At 37.0% G+C, this 21,778-nt stretch overlaps 4 protein-coding genes and 2 pseudogenes across 5 annotated transcripts; 5 read left to right on the forward strand and 1 right to left on the reverse strand.

The window, feature by feature from the left end:
- Window positions 1–81: 81 nt before the first annotated feature.
- On the reverse strand, window positions 82–1,505 carry LOC110414086 (alpha/beta-Hydrolases superfamily protein). Its single transcript, XM_021425152.1, is given in 3 exon segments — window positions 82–814; window positions 817–882; window positions 885–1,505. Coding segments are annotated over 3 exon segments (954 nt in total). The 5' UTR covers window positions 1,408–1,505; the 3' UTR covers window positions 82–449.
- A 1,052-nt stretch (window positions 1,506–2,557) lies between these two features.
- On the forward strand, window positions 2,558–7,612 carry LOC110414334 (Nucleotidyltransferase family protein). The gene is made up of 6 exons (XM_021425463.1): window positions 2,558–3,978; window positions 4,397–4,765; window positions 5,432–5,655; window positions 5,939–6,002; window positions 6,742–6,938; window positions 7,211–7,612. The coding sequence occupies exons 1-6, from the start codon at window positions 2,866–2,868 to the stop codon at window positions 7,419–7,421; spliced, it is 2,178 nt and encodes a 725-aa protein (XP_021281138.1). The 5' UTR covers window positions 2,558–2,865; the 3' UTR covers window positions 7,422–7,612.
- Window positions 7,613–9,312: 1,700 nt separating this feature from the next.
- On the forward strand, window positions 9,313–10,670 carry LOC110413920 (glyoxylate/hydroxypyruvate reductase HPR3-like; annotated as a pseudogene).
- Window positions 10,526–13,834, forward strand: LOC110413919 (glyoxylate/hydroxypyruvate reductase HPR3-like). 2 transcript variants are annotated; one of them, XM_021424945.2, is made up of 5 exons: window positions 10,526–10,665; window positions 10,996–11,084; window positions 11,900–12,602; window positions 12,790–13,330; window positions 13,632–13,834. In XM_021424945.2, exons 3-5 carry the CDS (start codon window positions 12,009–12,011, stop codon window positions 13,634–13,636), a joined length of 1,140 nt encoding a protein of 379 aa, XP_021280620.1. In that variant the 5' UTR covers window positions 10,526–10,665; window positions 10,996–11,084; window positions 11,900–12,008; the 3' UTR covers window positions 13,637–13,834. The 2 variants fall into 2 exon arrangements, with proteins under 2 accessions (XP_021280620.1, XP_021280621.1); XM_021424946.2 differs by having other exon boundaries at window positions 10,532–10,665; window positions 10,779–11,084.
- A 521-nt stretch (window positions 13,835–14,355) lies between these two features.
- LOC110414297 (glyoxylate/hydroxypyruvate reductase HPR3-like) lies at window positions 14,356–15,731 on the forward strand (annotated as a pseudogene).
- A 196-nt stretch (window positions 15,732–15,927) lies between these two features.
- LOC110413971 (glyoxylate/hydroxypyruvate reductase HPR3-like) lies at window positions 15,928–17,850 on the forward strand. Its single transcript, XM_021425012.2, has 2 exons — window positions 15,928–16,699; window positions 17,251–17,850. The coding sequence occupies exons 1-2, from the start codon at window positions 16,226–16,228 to the stop codon at window positions 17,773–17,775; spliced, it is 999 nt and encodes a 332-aa protein (XP_021280687.1). The 5' UTR covers window positions 15,928–16,225; the 3' UTR covers window positions 17,776–17,850.
- The last annotated feature ends 3,928 nt before the right edge of the window (window positions 17,851–21,778 follow it).

The following is a 21,778-nucleotide window of genomic DNA, read 5'->3' on the forward strand; positions in this document are numbered from 1 at the left end:
CAGGATAGCTCCAAAAGTAAACAAGAAATACACTAATTTCTTACTTCCAATCAAAAGCCAAAAAAAGAAAAAACACCTAGATTATCAAACATACTAAGGAACTTAAGATTAGTATAACAGCTTTGAAAACCAACATGAAGGTAATTGTCAGGCAAAAACCATTAAAGAAAAGGGTCGGATGAGATGTTGAAATCAGATGGATGTTCCCAAATGAATTCAGCTTTCTTCCCAAAATGGGATCATCCATTACAAGTGATTAAGTGAATTACATTCTGACAACCTAAGTCTTTACCTTCCGATGTTTCCCACAATCATGTTTCTCAAGCATCGATCTGAACCAGAACTATAGAAGCGTTGGACCAACTTGACCAGCTCTCTCTGCCTTACAAATCTTTGCTTGAATTTCAATCCCATAGAGAGACTTAGAAAACTAATACAAACTTGTAATTTCAAATGATAAATTCCTGAATAATGTTCAAAAGGGCCTGAGATCTTCGAAAATCCACAAGATCGATGTCACGGAACCCCTGATCATCAAACTGTGCTTCAACTTGAGCCCCATGCTTCACCAACGCTCCCACTAACGCTTGCATCCTATCAAACATTGGATCTATATTGAATCCGATCAGCAAACACCTCCTTATTATCGAACTGACCTTACTCATATACGGTTCATCCTCCGTCGGGTTACAAAATCGATGGTCACGGTCGGTTCCCTTAGGCAACGCAAACTCCCACAGTAGATCAAGTACAGGCAATGGTATCACCTGATCCGTTGCATATTTTAATTCCGATGGCAATCTTTGTTTTCCCCAAACATTGGTTGGTTCAAAAATATACCATTAATCTTCAAAGGCTTTATATCATTGTTTAGAGCTCTAAAGCAGCGTGGAACGCAATATTGCCACCGCTGCCACGTCCACCGAGGTAACATCTTGCAAAATCTCCGTAATCTCTAAGCCATTGTTCTCCATTTGGGTCGAGAACCTGTTTCTTCACCCAGAGGATCGTGTCAACCGCATCTTCGTATTGTGCAGGGAGCTTGTGCTCAGGGGCGAGGCGATAATCGACTGATATAACAACGGCAGGTATTTCGCTGGAAAGGGCAGAGCAAGCTTGATGAGTCAAGACATTGGCAGCGCTGTAGAAGATGAAGCCGCCACCGTGGAAGTACATTAGGATGGGGAGTCGTGCCACTGTGTTGTCGTTAGAGGGCAGTTTGGCGGGGAGGAAAATACGTGCCCAGACCTTTGTTTCGTCGTTGATGGTGACATCTTTGGAGACAGTTGGGAGACCTGGAATTACCGCCCGGTTGGCCTCGGTGTTGGGGAAGTTGCTTAGGCGAGTAAGCGTACCGTCAGGGTTGGGACGGATACCCAGGTGCTGGTATGGGTCGAATCTCGACATGGTTATGGTTATGGTCAGAATTTGGGGCGTAGATCAGGAGAAGATATGACCAATTCGAAGGCTTCAATTCTCGTTGTTGGAAATTTGAGATAGCGAAGTTCCCGAAACACCTGGACTACTGGATGTGTGGGACTGTTTTGGAGCCTTCATATTAGGCTTCCTTGAGGCCATCATATAGTTGTTGACTATTTCCATCTCACATATATAGCAAATAGTGATATTTAGCTCTGTTATTAAAGGGTCTTGATTTTGAGTTTTGCGATTTTTTATTTTGGATTATTTTTTAGATTTTTTTTTTAAATTTCAACTTCTCTTCATTTTTTAATATATTTCTCTTTAAATTTTATTTTAAATTTAAAGAAGGTTATTTATACATTAATTAAAACTATTAATATTCTGACAAAAAATCAATTTTTCTGCATCTATATATTATGAATAATAGTTTTATTAGACAACCTAATCATCAAATATTATTATCATTCCATGACTGTTTCAGAGGCTGTGGCAGCCCGCAATCTTAATGGGCTTTGGGATTTTCTCTCGAAGGATTGAGCTTGGATTTGTTAGGCCGATCCAACAAATGATCCAATGAAGGATGAAGGGACAATCAAACCTGGCACCCATCAAATATTAGATAAAACATGATGTATTAATATATTATAATAAATAATAATATAATATATTAATTATTATATAATTATATAATATTTTTTTATATTTTATGTTAATATTATTTGTATATAAAATAATAATTAATTATAAAATTATTTGATATGAAATAAAATATAAAAATTTAATTAAATAGAATAAAAAATAAATTTAAAATTTTTTTTAAATAATTTAAGTTTTTTAAAATATTAGGTAAAAAAGATTTATAATATCTAAAAAAAAGTTGAGTTTTGTGATTGGAGTAGTAAAAATATGATTGCATCACACTTCACAAAAACATAAGTCTTTTATCTATACAATAATTACTAATTTACTAAGTAAAATCAATTTTTCATAATCTTATAACTCTAAATATTACTAATTCGATTTAATTTTGTATAATAATTAAGAAAGAATAGCAAAAAATAATAAAGAGGAGTCCAAAGACCATTCTACTTTTTAAAGTTTCAACATCCTATTTAAGGAATCGTGTGCGATTCGTTGTTCCTGAAGGCAAAGTGGGGGGCTTCTCAGTGCACGATCCAAGTTCTGAACAAACAAGCAGACCAGCTCGGATAGTCAAAGAGTAGAACTCGTGTGGCGGACCATACGAGATCGTTTCACTTGGATCCTACGGTTGTCGTACGTAGATTGAAGTGCAAGTTTCCAAGGTTTACACACCGTACATAACACTCGAGGTTTTTCACCTTTTGCGAATCAGATAAACCTGAAAATTTCCGGTCACTTTTCGGCAAATCCATTCCCTCTCTTTTGTCTCTGAAGTTTAAAACCTCAGAGAAACCCACAACGATGAGCGGCAATGGAGGGGAAGCGCCATCGCCGCCCGCCGCCAACGGTGGCGAATTTCTCCTTTCTTTGCTCCAGAAACCCCAACCGCATCTTCAACAACAACAATCTCCATTATTCTCGAGAGCGGCTCCCGTGACTATACCTCAACCGCAACCGCAGCAACAGCAACAGCAACAGCAACAGCAACAGCAACCGCTCGTCATCAATCCTGCCGTTGCGGCAGTGGGACCCACACTGCCTTTCCCGCCATTGTGGCTATCGAACGGACGCGATCTTCCTAGTCTCTGGCCCCAAACCCTCTCTCCGTCTTTGGCTCCTAATTTTCTAGGGTTTCCCCTAAGCCCTTGGTTGTCGCCGGGAAACCAATTCGCCGGTAATCAAGGAGCTTTAATGGATGACTTGAGAAGGCTAGGGTTGTCAGGGATCGATAACAATAAGAATCACGTGATCCAGAATCGGGTTCAGCAAAAGCATCAAGATCAAAAGCTTGTCTTTGGTTCTTTTCCTAGTGATATTCAAACTCTTCAAACCCCTGAGGGTTTAACAAATGAGAATTTGCTTGAAAATTCGAAGTTGAGCTTATCGAATCAGCAATTGGACTCGCGACTTAATTCTAATCCAAATGCGAGTCCATACGTCTTTCAACATCGAAATTCTGGTGACAGAGGAAAGCAACAACAGCATGGTGGGAGTTACAGATCTACCCCATCACCAGAAACTCGAAGATCGCCTCCAGGGTTTCTAGGAAAGCCCAGAGGAGGAGGAAGTCGGGATTTCGGAAACAGGAGGAGGCATTTTGAGCATAATGTCGATAAAGCAAAAGCTGAATACAGTCAATTGAGTAGTGACAATGAGGTGGGACTTAGTGGACAGCTTGATCGCCCTGGGCCTCCTGCGGGGAGTAATCTGCAGTCTGTTTCAGCGACTGATATTGAAGAATCTCTTTTGGAATTGCATAGTGATGCTGGTAGAGATAGGTTTTCAAGGCGTGACAAGTTTAGGAGGGAAGATGGTGGTGAAGTGGATGAAGTTGGGGAACAGCTTCTTGAGTCTTTGTTGATTGAGGATGAATCTGATGATAAGAATGACAAGAAGCAGCATCGTCGTGAGAAGGTAAATTTATTTTCTTCCTTCTGTTACTTTATTACCTTGAAATCATTGTTATAATCTGTGAAGCTTTGAGAGATACGAGACTTGAAGATTAATGTGGAGGTCTAAACTTTAAATTGAAATGAAATGAACGCAATTTATTTTGGTAATATACGCTTGGATAGATTAAATTAATTACTGCCTTAAAATTAGTTGGTAATATTAGTTCACATTAATCACTATTTAGGTCCAAATAGTGTCGCACTGGACACTTGAAGTAATTGCCTTTGAACTTAGAACTTTAGTGCACATCATTCCCATTGTATGTAGACTGTCAGGATTTTGGATTAAAATTATTGGACTATTTAGCATCTCTCTTATTATTTAATGAAAAGACTGGACTTTGTTTAAAATTGGGATTCACTTGTGGTTTTTATATCAGGAATCCAGAATAGATAACAGGGGGCAAAGGCTACTTAGCCAGAGGATGAGAATGTTAAAAAGGCATATGGAGTGTCGTAGTGACATTCAACGGCTAAATGCACCTTTCCTTGCTCTTTATGAATCGCTTATACCACCTGAGGAGGAAAGAGCTAAGCAGAAACAGTTATTGGCATTACTGGAGAAACTAGTTTGCAAAGAATGGCCTGAAGCACGGTTATATCTCTATGGATCATGTGCCAACTCTTTTGGGGTTTCAAAGAGTGATATTGATGTTTGTCTTGCGTTTAATGAGATGGACGTGAACAAGTCTGAAATCTTGTTAAAGTTGGCAGATATTTTGCAGTCAGATAATCTTCAGAATGTGCAGGTTAATTATATTTTCCATCTCCTTCAAAATTTAATGCAATCAACAATGTCTTATCTTACAATCTTTTTTTTTTTTTTTACTTTAAATCAGTATTTAAAGGCTTGCCGAGATTTTCATTATGTTCTAATGTAGATGGCAATTTGCTGATTTGGCTTACTTTGACTGATTTGTTTTCTATTTGTTAATAATAGTTGCTTCTTAGGACTTTGGGGTTTTTTATGGTTTTAAGTAATGGCATTTTAATGATCTATGATGACCATTTGTGCACTTTGCAGTTTGTAAACTTGATTTGTTGATTACATAAATCCCAAGTGGTAATTAATACATGCTTTTTTGGTTTTCTAGGTGGATGATAATTTGAGATGAGAAAATCTTATGCCCAAATTTCTTTAGCGCATGTCCTCCAAAGAAATTTTATTTACAGGCTATGAGATTAATTGTCTGATTTGTATTAGTTTGTGAAGATTTGGTTCTGAATGCTTCTTTTCTTGTGAATCTTTAGATCATACTTATGTCAAACATTCTTACTTTTTGTTATCCTTTCCAGCTGATATGCTTCCTTAAACTGTGTATGAAAATTTCACAGTTGTACTGTAGACTGTTTATTGTTCAACTTTACAGTATGCTCTGAAAACAAATTTGACTTGCTGTTTGTCTCATGTACAGGCATTGACTCGTGCTAGGGTACCCATAGTAAAGCTCATGGATCCAGCAACTGGAATATCCTGTGACATATGCATAAACAATGTTTTGGCTGTAGTAAATACTAAGCTTCTACGGGATTATGCAAAAATTGATGCAAGATTACGGCAGTTGGCTTTTATTGTGAAACACTGGGCCAAGTCTAGAGGAGTCAATGAAACTTACCAAGGAACCTTATCTAGCTATGCGTGAGTTATTTGCAACTATAACTTTATTCCCTTAATTAGCAATGTAATTCTTGAGCAGCATATGCCAATGGTGTTTGTGGTGAGGCTGTTTGGCTTGCTTTGATATGAATAAAAGCATAGATATATGTACAAGCTAATGATGGGCAATTTAGGTAGGATTAATGCCCCTGGAAAAAGGGTCGGACACATTCATGTTAAGTCTTAATTTAATTTGCTGCTGTGTTGACACATGATAATGTTTGTGTGGCTTCAATTTTGTTTTTGATTTGTATTTTCTTTGCAGGTATGTTTTAATGTGCATTCATTTCTTACAGCAGCGTAGACCTGCTATCCTTCCATGCTTGCAGGTGTGTATGCCTTTTTTGCTTCCATCTATATCATGCAAGAAAGAATATATGACTAACATGTAATTCCAATATCTGTTAGTTTAATGGCTCTATTAAGTTGTATATAAGGTACAAAGATGGGAACCTAATGATTTGGATGTTGTCATACGTTTGCTTCTTTATTGTTGGTAGAAATATTCTCTTTTCCTGCTTTCTCTACCCAAATAGTAAAGGTAACATGATGTTCTATTTGCTTCTTTACAATTTTCAAATTTATTCACCTATTGTTTAAAACATCAACCATTAATAGTGTTTTTGACATGCCTCATCTAGTTGGCTGCACAAGTTAAGGATAAAGGACTAAATTAAAAGAGTATCTTTAATGTTTGCCATTACCTAGTATTGCTCTCTGTGGAAAGGGGTTTAGAGAGAATTGCATAACATAATGAAATGCTGGCAGACGACAAAGAGGGAGTTATTTAGTGTAAAAAATGGAAAATCCTTTCATAGAATGAACTTATCGTAGTTAGTTTCCCGCCCTGGCTCATGTATGATTCTTGATTTTATTTCCCAAGACTAAATAGTATGGTTAGGAATTATTATCTGGCAAGTTTCATTTCGCACATTTGTTCACAGTCGTTATTCCTGTGTGCGAAACATATTATGTGAAGCCTTGATTCTATTTTTTTTCTTACTGTATACCATGACTGTGAATGTTGTTGGTATTTATTGGGACCATGCTTTGTGAATTCTCTTTCAGGGGATGGAGACAACTTACTCTGTCACCGTGGATGATGTTGAGTGTTCTTACTTTGATCAAGTTGAAAGACTACGTAATTTTGGATCTTCTAACAAGGAAAGTGTTGCACAACTGGTGTGGGCATTCTTTAATTATTGGGCATATGGTCATGATTATGCCAATTCAGTAATCTCTGTTCGTACAGGAAGCATAATCAGGTGAGATGCAAACCGATATATTTTGTAGGAACTCTACTTAAATGATTTGAGGTGAAGATAAAAAATGTCTTTATGGTTTCTGTATTTGTAAATGCAAGTTGAATTGTATGAATTTTGTTTTAGATTTAAGCACTTTCTGTGGGTATTAACTGCATCTTGTGGTAAATGATACCGCTTCTTATATGCTGTAAGGAGTTTTATTAACTGATTCCATCTATATGCTATGATAAAACGAAAAAAGTTTCTCATTTATGAAATCTTCATTTGTACAGTAAGCAAGAAAAAGACTGGACGAGGAGAATTGGCAATGATCGCCATTTAATCTGCATGGAGGATCCTTTTGAGACATCTCATGATCTTGGTCGAGTGGTGGATAAATTCAGTATTAGGGTTCTAAGAGAAGAATTTGAACGTGCTGCTGATGTTATGCAATATGATCCAAACCCTTGCGTGACACTCTTTGAGCCTTATGTTCCTAGGTGATAAAACCTTGTCTAATGTAAACTATTTGGTTGTGTAGTGTGTTCCTTTTCATTCCATCTTCAATTTTGTCCATGTGTTCATATAAATATATTTAGGGCTTTTGGCTTTAGGGCTTTTAGCTTTGTGTAAAGAATATTAAGTTTATCAAATTTTTACAATTTTCTTTTATTTCTATGTTATATTAAATCACATTCTAATTGTATAGGATCTGGTTGAAGTGCATCTCACACAAATTAATTGATTACAAAAAAAAAAATAAAAAATCATTTCTATGGCTACTGATTTTTGGAGGAAATGTAGGGTAGATTATAGTCTCGAGCTTTCATATTTTTGTAATTGATTTGGTCAATGTTCTCTAGTCTTTTTTTTTTTCTTTTTATTTCTTTCTTATGGCTTTTTATAATAGCAAACAGGTACGAGTATTAAAATTCAAATTTAAAATTTTTTATTTTTAAGTGTCAAGTCTGTTTGTTTTGGTTGAAAATATTTTCTTTCAGAATTCAGTCGTGTTTCGTAACTTGAAAATATTTTTTATTTTGTAAAGGATTTTACTGGATAGTGGGAAAAAGATTTGTTGATTTCGTAAATTGTTTTTCGCCCTCAAGCGGTGTAAAATATTTTTCTCTAGTGGAAGAAACAAAAGCCTTCTGCATCAAGACCCCAGGTCTCTTCTCTACCATCCTTTCCTCCACCCTCGATCTCTTTCATAGACGACATGGTTAGCTTCATTTGGCTTCTCTCAATAGCCATGTATGCTCTGTTCCCTTTCTCCCTCAACACTGGAAATCAATCTCTCATTTCTGTACTCCTTTTCCTGGGTATTTTTCATAAGATATTCTATTTCTCATATTCTTCAAAGATCTCTTGAATCCTTGTCCTCTTCTGTTCCCATTTTGTGTTGCATCGCCACTTGTCATCTTTGTTTCCCTTTTGACCTTCTTGCTTCGATTTTCCATATAATTTGGGTATTAACCCATTTTGCTTGGTTGCTGGTTCATGTGATCTATGATTTGATTATATAGATGGATTGTAGCCAAAGCAGGATTTCAAAGCTCAAAAGTTATTAGGACCTAGGTTTTTGTCCTTGGATCTTTGCTTTTTTTTCTAACAAGAAAAATATGATGTTGATATTATTCAAGACTTTTGATTGTTAATGTTGCCAGCTCAATAGTATGATAATAAAGAATTTGTAATACTGATCTTTGAATTATTACTGTTAGATTACAGTTTTGCTTTGGTTAAATTGAGGAAATTGAGGTTAGGGCATTAGTTCTAATTGTACTATCTTCTTAAGATACAAAATGAAATCAAGTGAAAAATAATGCAACGAGCAGTAGGATTCTATTTTTACTTTTAAATTGATGCATAGTTTTAGCAAACAAGGGTTTTGTAGTTTTAAACTAGAGTTTAAAGTTTGTGACATCTATATAGTAAATTAAGCAACTTTAGACTTTACAAGGTACTTGAAACTTACTTTCAAATTTATGAAAAAAAATTAAAAATTATGAAATTTTTATAATTTGATGGTAGAAAATATTTTATATGAGATGATTCAAATAATATAAAATATTTTTAACAACTTATTAAAATAACAAAAAATATTAAAATTTTTATAAAATATCTTTCATAAATTTTTTTTAATAAATTATTTTATGATTATCAAACGAAGTCTGAATTAACATTTGAAATTTTTAAAAAGTATTAACCGCTAAACAAATTAAGAATTTTTTTTTATGAAATTAAACTTTCTGTTAGATTAACATAGTAGATAAAGATTTGCATCTGAGTTAATTAGTTTGATCGAAATGATTGGGTCCGGTGATGCCGATGCCGGCATAAATCGTGACATTCATGTCAACAGCTACAGTTTCCTAAATCGGAATCAGAAAAATAAAAAACAAAGCTGTCCTGTCTTGTCCAGTCCTGACTGCGTACGGCAAGACTATGTCACGACCATTTCTTCCAGCAATCTTACGTAGGTTAAACACTCCCTCACTCAGCTACCAATTTCCTAAGGCTAACACGGCGAAACAATAACAAACCAATGGCACCTGAAAACCCATCTCATCCTTCCGAAAACGACTTGCCATATGTTCTGATCCTTAGACACCCGTCAGGCTTGGTCATCTTCGGGGACCATTTCTTCAACTCCACCAAATTCCGTTTCTTGAAAGCATACGAATCTCCACTCCCTCTTGCCCACTTCTTGCTCGCTCACGCTCAGTCCGTACAGACCGTTCTCTCCTCTGGTTTAGCTCCTGTCACCGCCGATACCATCCGCCTCATGCCCCTCCTGCCTTTGGTCGTCACCACTACCCAGGGCCTTAACCACTTCGACCTCTCCGAGTGCCGACGCCGTGACATCGCCGTCGCTAGCTCTAGAACCATTTACTCCACTGATTGTGCGGATTCCGTGGTGGCGTTGTGATTGACGTTTTGAGGAAGGTTTCGGCTGCCAACCGCTTTGTCAAGCAAGGGCTCTGGTCTTCCCAAGGAGAGTACCCTCTTGGCTTCAAGGTCGTATCCTATCCTTTCTTCTCTGATTATCTGTTTTATTTTTCAAGGAAAAATTTATTAGTAGAAGCTTTGACCCCAGAGAATTACAACTTTAAACTTGTCCTTAATTCCGAATCTAAATTATAATTGTAAAGTACTATTCAACTGTTATGTGTTGTTGGTGATTTGGTAATTGACGAATTTCATCTGGAAGGTAAGCGTGTGGGAATTGTTGGATTAGGGAGTATTGGATAAGAGGTTGCTAAAAGGCTGGAGGCATTTGGCTGCTCTATCTCTTACAATTCAAGAAAGAAAAAACCATTTTTCTCATACCCCTTTTATCCGAACGTTCGTGAACTGGCCGCAAACTGCGATGCCCTTATAATTCGCTGTGCATTAACTGATGAAACGCACCACCTGATTAACAAGGAAGTGTTGTCGGCGTTGGGGAAGAATGGAGTCATTGTTAATAAAGCACGTGGACCCATCATTGATGAGAAGGAACTGGTTCGGTGTTTAGTTGAGGGGGAGATCCGAGGAGCTGGCTTGGATGTGTTTGAGCATGAGCCTGATGTTCGAAGGGAGCTCTTTGCATTGGATAATGTAGTTATGTCTCCCCATTATGCTGTTTTTACAAGGGAATCGTTTGAAGATCAGCGTAAACTCGTGGTCGGGAACTTGGAAGCTTTCTTCTCAAATGAACCCTTACTGACTCCTGTTGTTCTGGATGATCCACCACATTTCTCAGGTTAGTACTAGGAATATTACTGAAGCTTTTATATATTGGAACTGGTTCTTTTGAACATTCTATTTGACAAGCTCTAATTTCACATCATGAATGGGATCTGCTTCTTCCTATAGGAAATTTGTTCTTGCTGATATAGCTGGTCATGCCCTGCTGCTAAGCTGAAATAGATGGTTTTTTGTTGACGTTCTCATGGTCTTTAGGCAATCTCATCTCATTTATCATCATCATCACCACCATCTCTTTCCCTCATTTAGTAGAAACTGGTCATATGCTAAGAGGTTGGTCGCTCTATTCCTCTATAAATTCACATGCTCGTTCGGGTGGATGCAGGGTGAAAAGACTAAAGTAGTTGAGGAGAGGAGACGAGGACTAAGTGCTGGTGCATTGTCATTAACTTTAACCCTTATGTCTTCCAAATTGTAAGCTTGAAATCGTATAGAATTGCTAGCAATCATTGTTAAAAACTAGATATAACGAGCATGGTTTACCACTGCTGGCAAATCTATGCTCTTGCAAACTTGTTTATGGTAGTCAACAATTGAGACAGGGTTTTAACCTCTTTGTATGGTACAAAAAGCCTTTCATATGTATTTGCACTTCTACATCTTGGTCTTGAAAACAAGACAAGAGAAAACTATGAACAAATTTGTTTGCCGGCTTAGATCACCTGGCCAAATGAATGCATGCAATTATGAGTCTAACCTTCATCAAAAGATCTTCTCAAGTGGGTTTCAGTTCCATACTTCAATTACCTGCAGTGCAATGGCCCATTATCAATGCCCAGAAAGCCATTTCTATCTTAACTCTTTTTATCCCAACATTGATAAACTGGCAGGGGAGATTATGTTCTTGAGCTTTTCATATCTTTTCCAAGTCTGTCTATTCAGTTGAGAGGACAAGCTAGTCGGAATTCATGGTCAGGGCTGCATTGGCTTAGAAGTGGCAACAAGGGTTGACTACACGCCTTTGTCGCATACGTTCTTTTTATTTCTTTCTTTCTGCTTTGCCATTATAACATTCAAGTACTAGTATTAAAATTCAAATTTAAAATCTGTTATTTTAGGTCGTTTGACGTTATTACAATTAAATTTTTCTTTTTTTATTAATGTGATAAGTATTAAAAATTAAACTTATATTTATTGAATTGCAGTGTATAGATTTTATACAAAATTAAATTTTATTATATCGTTAATAAATAAATTTTAGAATTAATAATTTTTAAAAATTTTTATAGTACCGGAGCAAATCGTGGCGTTCATTTTAGCGACTACAGATTGGTGAATTGAGATCAGAAAAATAAATAAAAAAAAGCCTGGCTGTCCTGTCGTGACTGCATATGTCTCATGTGCGCCGGACGCTCACCATACATCAAGCCGACGACCACTTCCTGCCAGCAATCTGATGCAAATCCCAGAGTTTCCACTCGCTTCACTCCCAATTTCGCAGGGCTGAAACCGACGACAATGGCACCTGAAAACCCATCTCTTCCTTCCGAAAACGACTTGCCATATGTCCTGATCCTTAAACCCCCGCCATCTTTCGTCATCTTTGGGGAACATTTCTTCAACTCCACCAAATTCCGTTTCCTGAAGGCATACGAATCTCCACTCCCTCTTGCCCACTTCTTGCTCGCTCACGCTCAGTCCGTACAAGCCATTCTCTCATCTGGTGGCGCTCCTGTCACCGCCGATACCATCCGCCTCATGCCCCTCCTGCGTTTGGTCGTCACCACTAGCCAAGGCCTTAACCACATCGACCTCTCCGAGTGCCGACGCCGTGGCATCGTCGTCGCTAGCGCTGGAACCATTTACTCCGCTGATTGTGCGGATTCCGTGGTGGCGTTGTTGATTGACGTTTTGAGGAAGGTTTCGGCTGCGGACCGCTTTGTCAAGCAAGGGCTCTGGTCTTCCCAAGGAGAGTTCCCTCTTGGCTCTAAGGTCGTATCCTATCCTCTCTTCTCTGATTATCTGTTTCATTTTTCAATGGGAAAAAGATGTAGTAGAAGCTTTGACCCCAAAGAATTACAACTTTAAACTTGTCCTTAATTCCGAATCTAAATTATAAATGTAAAGTACTATTCAACTGTTATGTGTTGTTGATGATTTGGTAATTGACGAATTTCAGCTTGGAGGTAAGCGAGTGGGAATTGTTGGATTAGGAAGTATCGGATCAGAGGTTGCTAAAAGGCTGGAGGCATTTGGCTGCTCTATCTCTTACAATTCAAGAAAGAAAAAACCATTTTTCTCATACCCTTTTTATCCCAACGTTCGTGAACTGGCCGCAAACTGCGATGCCCTTATAATTTGCTGTGCATTAACTGATGAAACGCACCACCTGATTAACAAGGAAGTGTTGTCGGCGTTGGGGAAGGATGGAGTCATTATTAATATAGCACGTGGACCCATCATCGATGAGAAGGAACTGGTGCGGTGTTTAGTTGAGGGAGAGATCCGAGGTGCTGGTTTGGATGTGTTTGAGCACGAGCCTGATGTTCCCAACGAGCTTTTTGCATTGGATAATGTAGTTATGTCTCCCCATAATGCTGTTTTCACATGGGAATCTTTTGAAGATCTGCGTAAACTCGTGGTCGGAAACTTGGAAGCTTTCTTCTCAAATGAACCCTTATTGACTCCAGTTGTTCTGGATGATCAACCACATTTCTCAGGTTAGTACTAGGAATATGACTGAGGCTTTTATATTTTGGAACTGATTCTTTTGTCTATTCTTCTGACAAGCTCTAATTCCAACTGTTACCTAGAAGAAATTTGTTCCTACTGATTTAGCTGGTCATGGCCTACTGCTAAGCTGAAATAAATGATGTTTGTTAACCTACTTATAGGTTTTGGGAAATCTCATCTTATTTGTCATTATCATCACTTTCCCTCATTTTGTAGAAACTGGTCATATACTGAAGATATGTCGCTCTATATCTCTATTACTTCTCATGTTCTTTCTGGTGGGTGCAGGGTAAAATAAAACTGGAGTAACAGAGGAGACAAGGACTAAGAGCTGCTGCATTGTCATTATTAATTAACTTTGTCCTTATGTCTTTCAAATTGTAAGCTTGAAAAGTAGAAATTGTATTGAATTGCTGGCGGCCTTTGTTAAAAACTAGATAGAACCTCATTTGGGTTAAAAATAACGAACATGGTTTACCATTGTTTGCAAATGTGTGCGCTTGCAAGCTTGTTTATGGTAGTCAAGAACCGAGACAGGGTTTTAACATCTTTGCTATGTACAAAAGGCCTTCCTTTTATTAGCACTTCTACATTTTGGTATTGAAGACGAGAGAAGAAAACCATCAACAAATGTATTTGCCGGCTAAGATCACCTGGCCAAAATAAATGCATGCAATTATGAGTCTAACCTTATAGATTTATGAAGAAATTACAGTGAAATATTAATAAATTCTAGTGAATTATTAAAATGGAGGATAAAGTGAAACTTAATTCTTCAGCCTATAGCAAAGCTGTAACTTAGTTACAGCCTGTGAACCTACCACCGCTCTAGTCCCAAGTTGCAAAAGACAGAATAAACTTTCCTTTTTCAACAAAGTGTTAGCACTGGAAAATGTGAAAGATGGCCTAACCCTGATGTTCACCAGCAGAGAAACCAACTTAACTTCATCAAAAGATCTTCTCAAGTCTCCTTGGGTTTCATCAGTTCCATACTTCAATTACCTGCACTGCAATGGCCTATTATCGACGCCAAGAAAGCCATGTTTATCAATCTCAAAACCTTCCACTAGTCCAAGTCCTTGAGCCACCGCCAGTCTTTAATTTCATGGGGACCAACTGTTGAAAATATTCCTATTCTTGAAAGCATGGGAATCACCACTCCCTCTGGACCAATTCTTGACCATACATTCGCATTCAGTTCAAGCCCTTCTCTCGCCTGGCACACATCCAGTCACGCTTGAAACACTCAGGCCGCTGCCATCTCTGGGGCTGATCGTCACCACCACCAGTGTTGGCCTCAACCATATTGACCTGCCGGAGTGCCGGAGGCATGGAATTTCTATAGCCAATGCTGGTAACTTGTACTCTGAAGACGTCGCAGATTTGGCTGTTGGCCTGCTGATTGATGTGCTTAGAAAAATCTCTGTTGCTGATCGGTATGTAAAACGGCAGCTTTGCCCAGTGAAGGAAAGTTTCCTCTTGGAATCAAGCTGATTTTCTCTTCTTCGAACCTGTATTCCCAGCGTTGACTTTGAGCCCTTCAGTTTCAGAAGATATTTTTAACTTTTGCAAAACTATAGACTTTTAACTATTTCTTTTCTACTTTGGAAAATAAGATCATTTTCCTGAGAAAATCATTTCAGACTTGAATTTCGTGATCAATGGTGATAAAAGAGTAAATTTTGACATAAAATTTACAGAGAGGCTGTTAATTAAGGAAGAACGATAACCAAAATTTCCTCTTCTTTCAATGTTGTAATCATGCTTTTAATTTGTCACCACCATCAGGACCCAGATGGTAACTGGTGTCTCTTTCTAGTTATGCATTCTTGATGACTCTGGATTTGGGATTAAACCTTTCAGTTAAGAGGCAAACAAGTTGGAATCATAGGCTTGGGAAGCATTGGCTTTGAAGTAGCAAAAAGGCTCGATGCATTTGGATGTAATATCTTGTACAACTTGAGAAGGAAGAAGCCATCCATACAATATCCATATTATTCCAATATCTGTGAACTTGCATCTAACTGTGATGTTCTTATAATTTGCTGTGAATTAACTGACAAAACCCATCACATGATTAACAAGGAAGTTCTGCTGGCAATGGGGAAGAAAGCAGTCATTGTTAATGTCGGACGCGGCGCCATTATAGGCGAGCAGGAAATGGCGGGGTGTTTGATGCGAGGAGAGAGAGCAGGTGCTGGCTTGGATGTGTTCGAGAAGGAGCCTGATGTTCCGCAAGAGCTCTTTGATATGGATAATGTTGTGCTGTCACCGCATAGAGCTGTTCATTCACAGGAAACTTCGACGGCTTTGTGTGACCTTGTGGTGGGGAATTTTGAAGCTTTCTTCTCAAATAAACCCTGACTTACCCCAGTAATAGATGAGTGATCTCGTTGATTAACAAGGAAGAATTACTGACTTTTGAAGCTTTCTTCTCAAATTAACCCTTACTTACCCCAGTAATCAATGAGTGATCTCATTGCTTAACAAGGAAGAATTACTGAATTTCTTGTTTTAAGTACGTGTGTCGAATGCCATGTATGAACATGAAGGTCATTGACGACAACAATTGTAGACAATTGGCTTCGGCTATATCATGTAGCGCAAGCCCGACAACGTTACGTGTTGTGCTGCAATCTCTGCCACACATTGATATTGCCTACTATTCAACTTGCCAATTAATTTGGAGTCAAATGTCCCTGTTTCTTTAGCAAAGAAAGAAAAACAAACAAACTTGAAATCAATGGACCAAATAATTATATTAAATAAAATTCAAAGAAAGAAATTCCTCGTTACTTTACCCTTTTTTCTATAGTTTCTGCTGCAGTGCTGGCCTTATCTGTTGCTTCAGTTTCACATTTTCACCTAAACTCAAACCATCCATGGAACATCATCAAGAACGAAGCGATCACCGATCCCAAGACCTCCCTCAGGTCCTAGTTATCAAACCACCACCAGTTTTGACACTTTTTGAGGACAAATTCATCTCAAGCAAATTCCAACTCTTAAAAGCATGGGAGTCAACACTCCCACTAGATCAATTCTTGACCAAGTATGCAGGCTCAGTTCGAGCCGTCCTCTGTTCTGGTGCTTCCCCTATCACCGCCGACATCATCCGGTTGCTACCTTCATTGCAACTCGTCACAACCTCCGGCGCAGGTGTCAATCACATTGACTTGAGTGAGTGCAGGAGGCTTGGCATCGCAGTGACCAACGCTGCAGGTGTGTTCTCGGATGATGGTGCTGACGCTGCTGTGGGGTTGTTGATTGACGTGCTCAGAAAGGTTTCTGCTGCTGATCGGTACGTTAGAAATGGTCTTTGGCCCACGAAAGGGGACTACCCTCTTGGTTCTAAGGTAATCCTTTCTCCTTTTTATTTTCATGTAATTTGTGGATTTTCTGCTAGATTTTTGGAAAATATTAACAGGAGGAAAGATGATTGAACCTTTTGCTCTGTCCAATTAAAAGTATTAGGAATGATGCACACATATTTTTCGTTTTGGGAAGAGGATTAGAAGGAAGGATTCATGATTCATAGCTAAGTTAGTAGAACTTTTCTAAGCAAATTAATCAATGTTAAGGGGATTTAAGATTTCATATCAGCAAACAGAATCAAATGGTGAAGAACAACAGAGAAAAAGAATCTGCCATTCTTTCTAAACTGTCAATGAAAGCTGATGGATCCTTGTCAAATCATGGTTTCAGAATAATTCTGTTGAAAATTGATTCGTGTACTCTCCCATTTGTTCTATTCTACATTCGGGTAAAACTTGTATGGCTGGAAATAAGGTTGTGAGAGATGAAAAATTTTGACAGTACGTACAGCAAGATTCATCCTCATTATCCTCTCATTATCCTTATTCTGTCTAGAATTACTATCTTGACCATGAATTGATGCATATATCAGCTGGGAGGCAAGCGGGTTGGGGTTGTTGGACTCGGAGGGTTTGGCTTAGCAGTTGCCAAAAGGCTAGAGGCCTTTGGCTGCACCGTGTTGTACAACTCTCGAACGCAAAAACCTTCTGTTCCATACCCCTTCTACTCCACCGTTTTCGAACTCGCCGCCGACAGCGACGCCCTCATCATTTGCTGCGGATTAACTGCTGAAACTCGGCACATGATTAACAGGGAAGTCTTGTTGGCACTAGGGAGGCAAGGAGTCATCGTCAACATAGGTCGAGGAGCCATTATCAATGAGAAGGAAATGGTGGAGTGTCTGGTGCGAGGAGAGATCGGAGGAGCTGGTTTGGATGTGTTTGAGAACGAACCCAATGTTCCTGAAGAGCTCTTCGGATTGGATAATGTGGTGCTGTCACCACATAGAGTTGTTTTCACACCAGAATCCTTCGTGGCTGCCTCTGAACTGGCGGTGGGGAACTTGGAAGCGTTCTTTTCAAATAAGCCATTACTTTCTCCTGTCATCTATGAATGAAATGTATTTCATGCACGATTAATATAAAAATAATTTTACTAGGAGTCTTATTTTATTTTAAAAAAGTTTAAAATGTTTATAGGTGAATGTCAATTTCGATCAGATATCAAGTTATAATTCTTTAATTCACGCATAAAATTATAACATGGTGATATATTAAAACTAATTTTTTTAATGAGAATATGTATTAACTTTGATGAAATTATATTTTCTTGATCATGTATAAAAATATAAGCCGTTCACTATTTAGCAAGGACAAATCCGGTTAGCCATAAAATGTGCTGTCTCTAGCAAGCTAAGTTGGACCTTAAAACTTGGATTTTATGGAAAGGCCCATATTCTAGATTGAAAGCCCAATTTTGGTCCAACTGGTTAATATAAGGGATTAGGTAAAGGAGCAATTTCTTTTTTTTTTTTTTTTCCTTCGAATATAGTCGACTGATCGCATTTTACACTATACTATTACATTAATAATTTTTTTACTAAATCTTACTGTATCTTTACCCTTATTATATTATATTTTTTGTAGATATCTAGTCAAATATTTATATATTGTTTTGAATCAATATAAAACAGAAGAATTTGACCTAATTATATTTTTTTAACGAGTACTTATCAAGAAGACAGATCAATATGTTTTGAACGTAAAATATTTTATTAGAGAAAGAATCTAGTTAAAATATATAATCCCAGGTCCTTTGAATACAATGATTTTTATGGTTATATTTTTTTAATTTATTTTTCATTGACTGCTTATTATTATTATTATTAAATTACTTTAGGATTCTCACTATGGGAATTTCACGTAGATTTTACCATGTCAACCACAACTATTCATCTGGATTGGATCATAAGCATGTGATGAGATAACAATTATAGTGACTAAATAGACGTCTTAATTAGTTAATCTATGACTCAAAAAGAACTTTACGAAAATCACTATTTTTTTATTTTTTATTATTTTTGTTTTTTATTCAATTAATTAAAATATTCATGTGCAATGCATCAGATTAATTTATATTATTTATTTTGATTATTTTGTGTCCCTATTTATTTATTTTTTGGACATATTTATTAGTTTCAATTAGAGACGGAGAGAGGAGACTAGTAGAGGCACCGTTCCTTTAAAATTTTAAAATTTTGTTTGTTCTTTAAAATTTTATAATTTTACCTTTATTTTTTTATATAAAAAAATTATAATTTTACTTCTACAAACATTAAACTTTTAATGTGATTGTTTTATAAACATTGTTTTTGACTCTAAACATGAAATCTTGATTTCGTCACTGATATCAATAGCTTGCATTTAGCTGCAATGGTCATTTTGTTCATCTAATAATGCACCAAATAATAATCATAGTAGGTAATGGTAAACAGAATTAGGAAGCCATTGCCGGTGGTGACGGACTGAACTGAACAGTAGACATATTTAGCTAAACCCAGAGATTAGCCATAAATCAATCTCTTTCAAATCCGAAAACTACAGTATTTGCCACAGTGGCTGAGAACGACAACATGGAAGTTCCGCTAGCTCTTTTCCAGGGCTGCTGCCTTAGCTAATTGCATGGATAATGGCATAGTGTTCTTTTGGCCTATACAGGGAAAATCTAAGTAAACTGCACAAAAATTCTTTCTCCTCCGGGAATGAAGCATGCAAACCAAAATTTTTTATCTCTGCACGTGAAACTGAAAAGGAAGGCTGATTAGATTGTCAGTTTGCCTCTCAGAATCAGCATCAAATCGATGTTCAATCGACCCCCACCCATGGGCTCGAGGGTCAAACATATATAGGTTCTTCTTTTGTTGCCATTCTACGAGAAAGATCGGTCTTGGATTTCATAGCGCAAAACCTTATGTATAAGCTATGAGGTCCTTCCAATAAATAGACATTTCTCTTGTATTATTTATATTTTCTACTATGCTTGTCAAGACCTTCATTTTTCATGTCAATAATTCACATAATTGACGTGATAATTTTTGGTATCATCTGTTCAATAATCACAAGTCATTATCTCCTTGTCATTTCCACTTTATTTTTATATATGTTCCATGTTGCAAAACATCCATGCATATAATTTTATGTTATTAAAATCATACTGATGAATCTTATTAAATCAAAAGTAAGATTATGATTTGGATCGTTGAAATCTTTATATGCATTATATACATATACAATAAGAGAAAAATAAAATTTATATATATATATATATATATAAATTTTTAATGAATCTAGAGGATAAGACCTTGTAAAGACGACGTAACAATCATATTCATAATTAGATTGCAAAATCATGCAAACAGTCTCACGTGGCTTAATGGGCTATAAGCTGTCTTTCAATCATCAACGTTTTCGAAAAGGTTAAGTATTTGTGAGAGAGAAAAAGTACCATGCACTGTGTTTGATTTGTCATGCATCCGAATGAAACCAAACAATCTGATGTCGTTTTTACGAACTCAATCTAAAATCTGACGATCACCGAACATTCTTGCCCGTTGATTGACTGTGACTATCTAAAATATGAGAAAATGGGTCTGAGGTCCTGCTGTTCTCTACCAGAGGAATTCTTGTCAGACACCTTTTTTCCGCAAAAGTTGTTCAATTTTCTGTAAAGACAAATGTCGAAAGAAGTACACTGATTAGGGAGCAATCATTGGTTGATTTGATCACTAATTATAATTAATTATTAATTGTGGAATCCATTGCAATCTTTGTGTATGTACACACAATCACACAAAATGAAGTAAAAGTTTATATTTACACAATCACGTTAAATGGAGTAAAAAGAAGAGTAGATTTTTCTCTATATAATAAAGGCATTTTTTTTAAAAAAAAATTCTTCAATTATTAGAGAAATTTAAATAAATTTTTATTTTTTATTACTTTTATTCAAGTTTTTATAATTAACGGTTGATTAATTATTATTAATCAAATTATCACTTATTATCTTATTCTATGTGACATATTGAGATATTACGATGATAATGATATGATATGTTAATGTGACATGATGATATTATCATGTCACATTTTTTATTTTTCATATTAGCATCATGTCAATATCATGAGAGTTTTCTCTTAATGCATAAAATTAGCTTTTGCTTACCTAAGGACACCTAGAAAGGCTAGCAACCTTCTCAAATAAAACAAGTGAGGATCGTTTATGACAAACACAATAAAAGGAAAATGAGTTTTGAGAACAAAGAAAGAGTTTTTCTTACATATAGAGTCAGTAAAAGAGTGATTGGTTCCAAATGAGGCGGCTCAAGGGGTTCATAGAGGTCGCAGGCCCCTGTGGGTCTTCACAAGGCAAAGGCTAACAGCTAGGCAGTGTTTTGAACTCTAGCGTGCTTGATAGTCTACCTGTCTCTCTGTGACTCCTAGCTGTGTGCCAATCTGCCCCGGATGCTGTGCGCTGCGTGCCTGTGTGCCGCGCAGTCTTTGCCCGCCAGTCTTGTGCACTCAAGCTTCTTGCGCATTGCTTGCGCGCCACAACTCTGTCTTGGCATAAAACTTAAGTCTCAGCTGTTGTCGCTAGTCCACTATTGAGCTGGCTTGTCTACTCTTGAGCCTTAGTCCTTGCCATCGAGCTGTCTCATCCTCAAGGACAAAATGATTGTGACATTAACATCACATGAGCTTAAAATGATAAGTGATATTTTAATTAATAGTAATTAGTTAATTGTTAATTATAAAAGCTTGTTTGATTCAAAATAAGAATATAAAAACTTAATTGAGTGTAGTAGAAAAATAAGAATTTAATTAAATTTTTTTAAATAATTAAATTTTTTTTCAAACATTATGCTTATAATAGATAGTCAATTCAACCTTCTTGAGACGGGGTGAAGATGGTAAGTTATCAAAATCTTGAATAGAAATGGCTGGATACTCTAAATATTGATCTGTCAGCAATTGTTTGCCTTCTTATGGTAAAATGAAGTTGACCTTTGCCATATGTTGATGTACACAGAAAAGATCAAAACACAGGTATATACCTAATTAAGA

The sequence above is a fragment of the Theobroma umbraticum genome, unplaced genomic scaffold (genome assembly GCF_002168275.2).
Source record: "Theobroma umbraticum cultivar Fairchild unplaced genomic scaffold, ASM216827v3 scaffold_4.1, whole genome shotgun sequence".
NCBI lineage: Eukaryota > Viridiplantae > Streptophyta > Magnoliopsida > Malvales > Malvaceae > Theobroma > Theobroma umbraticum.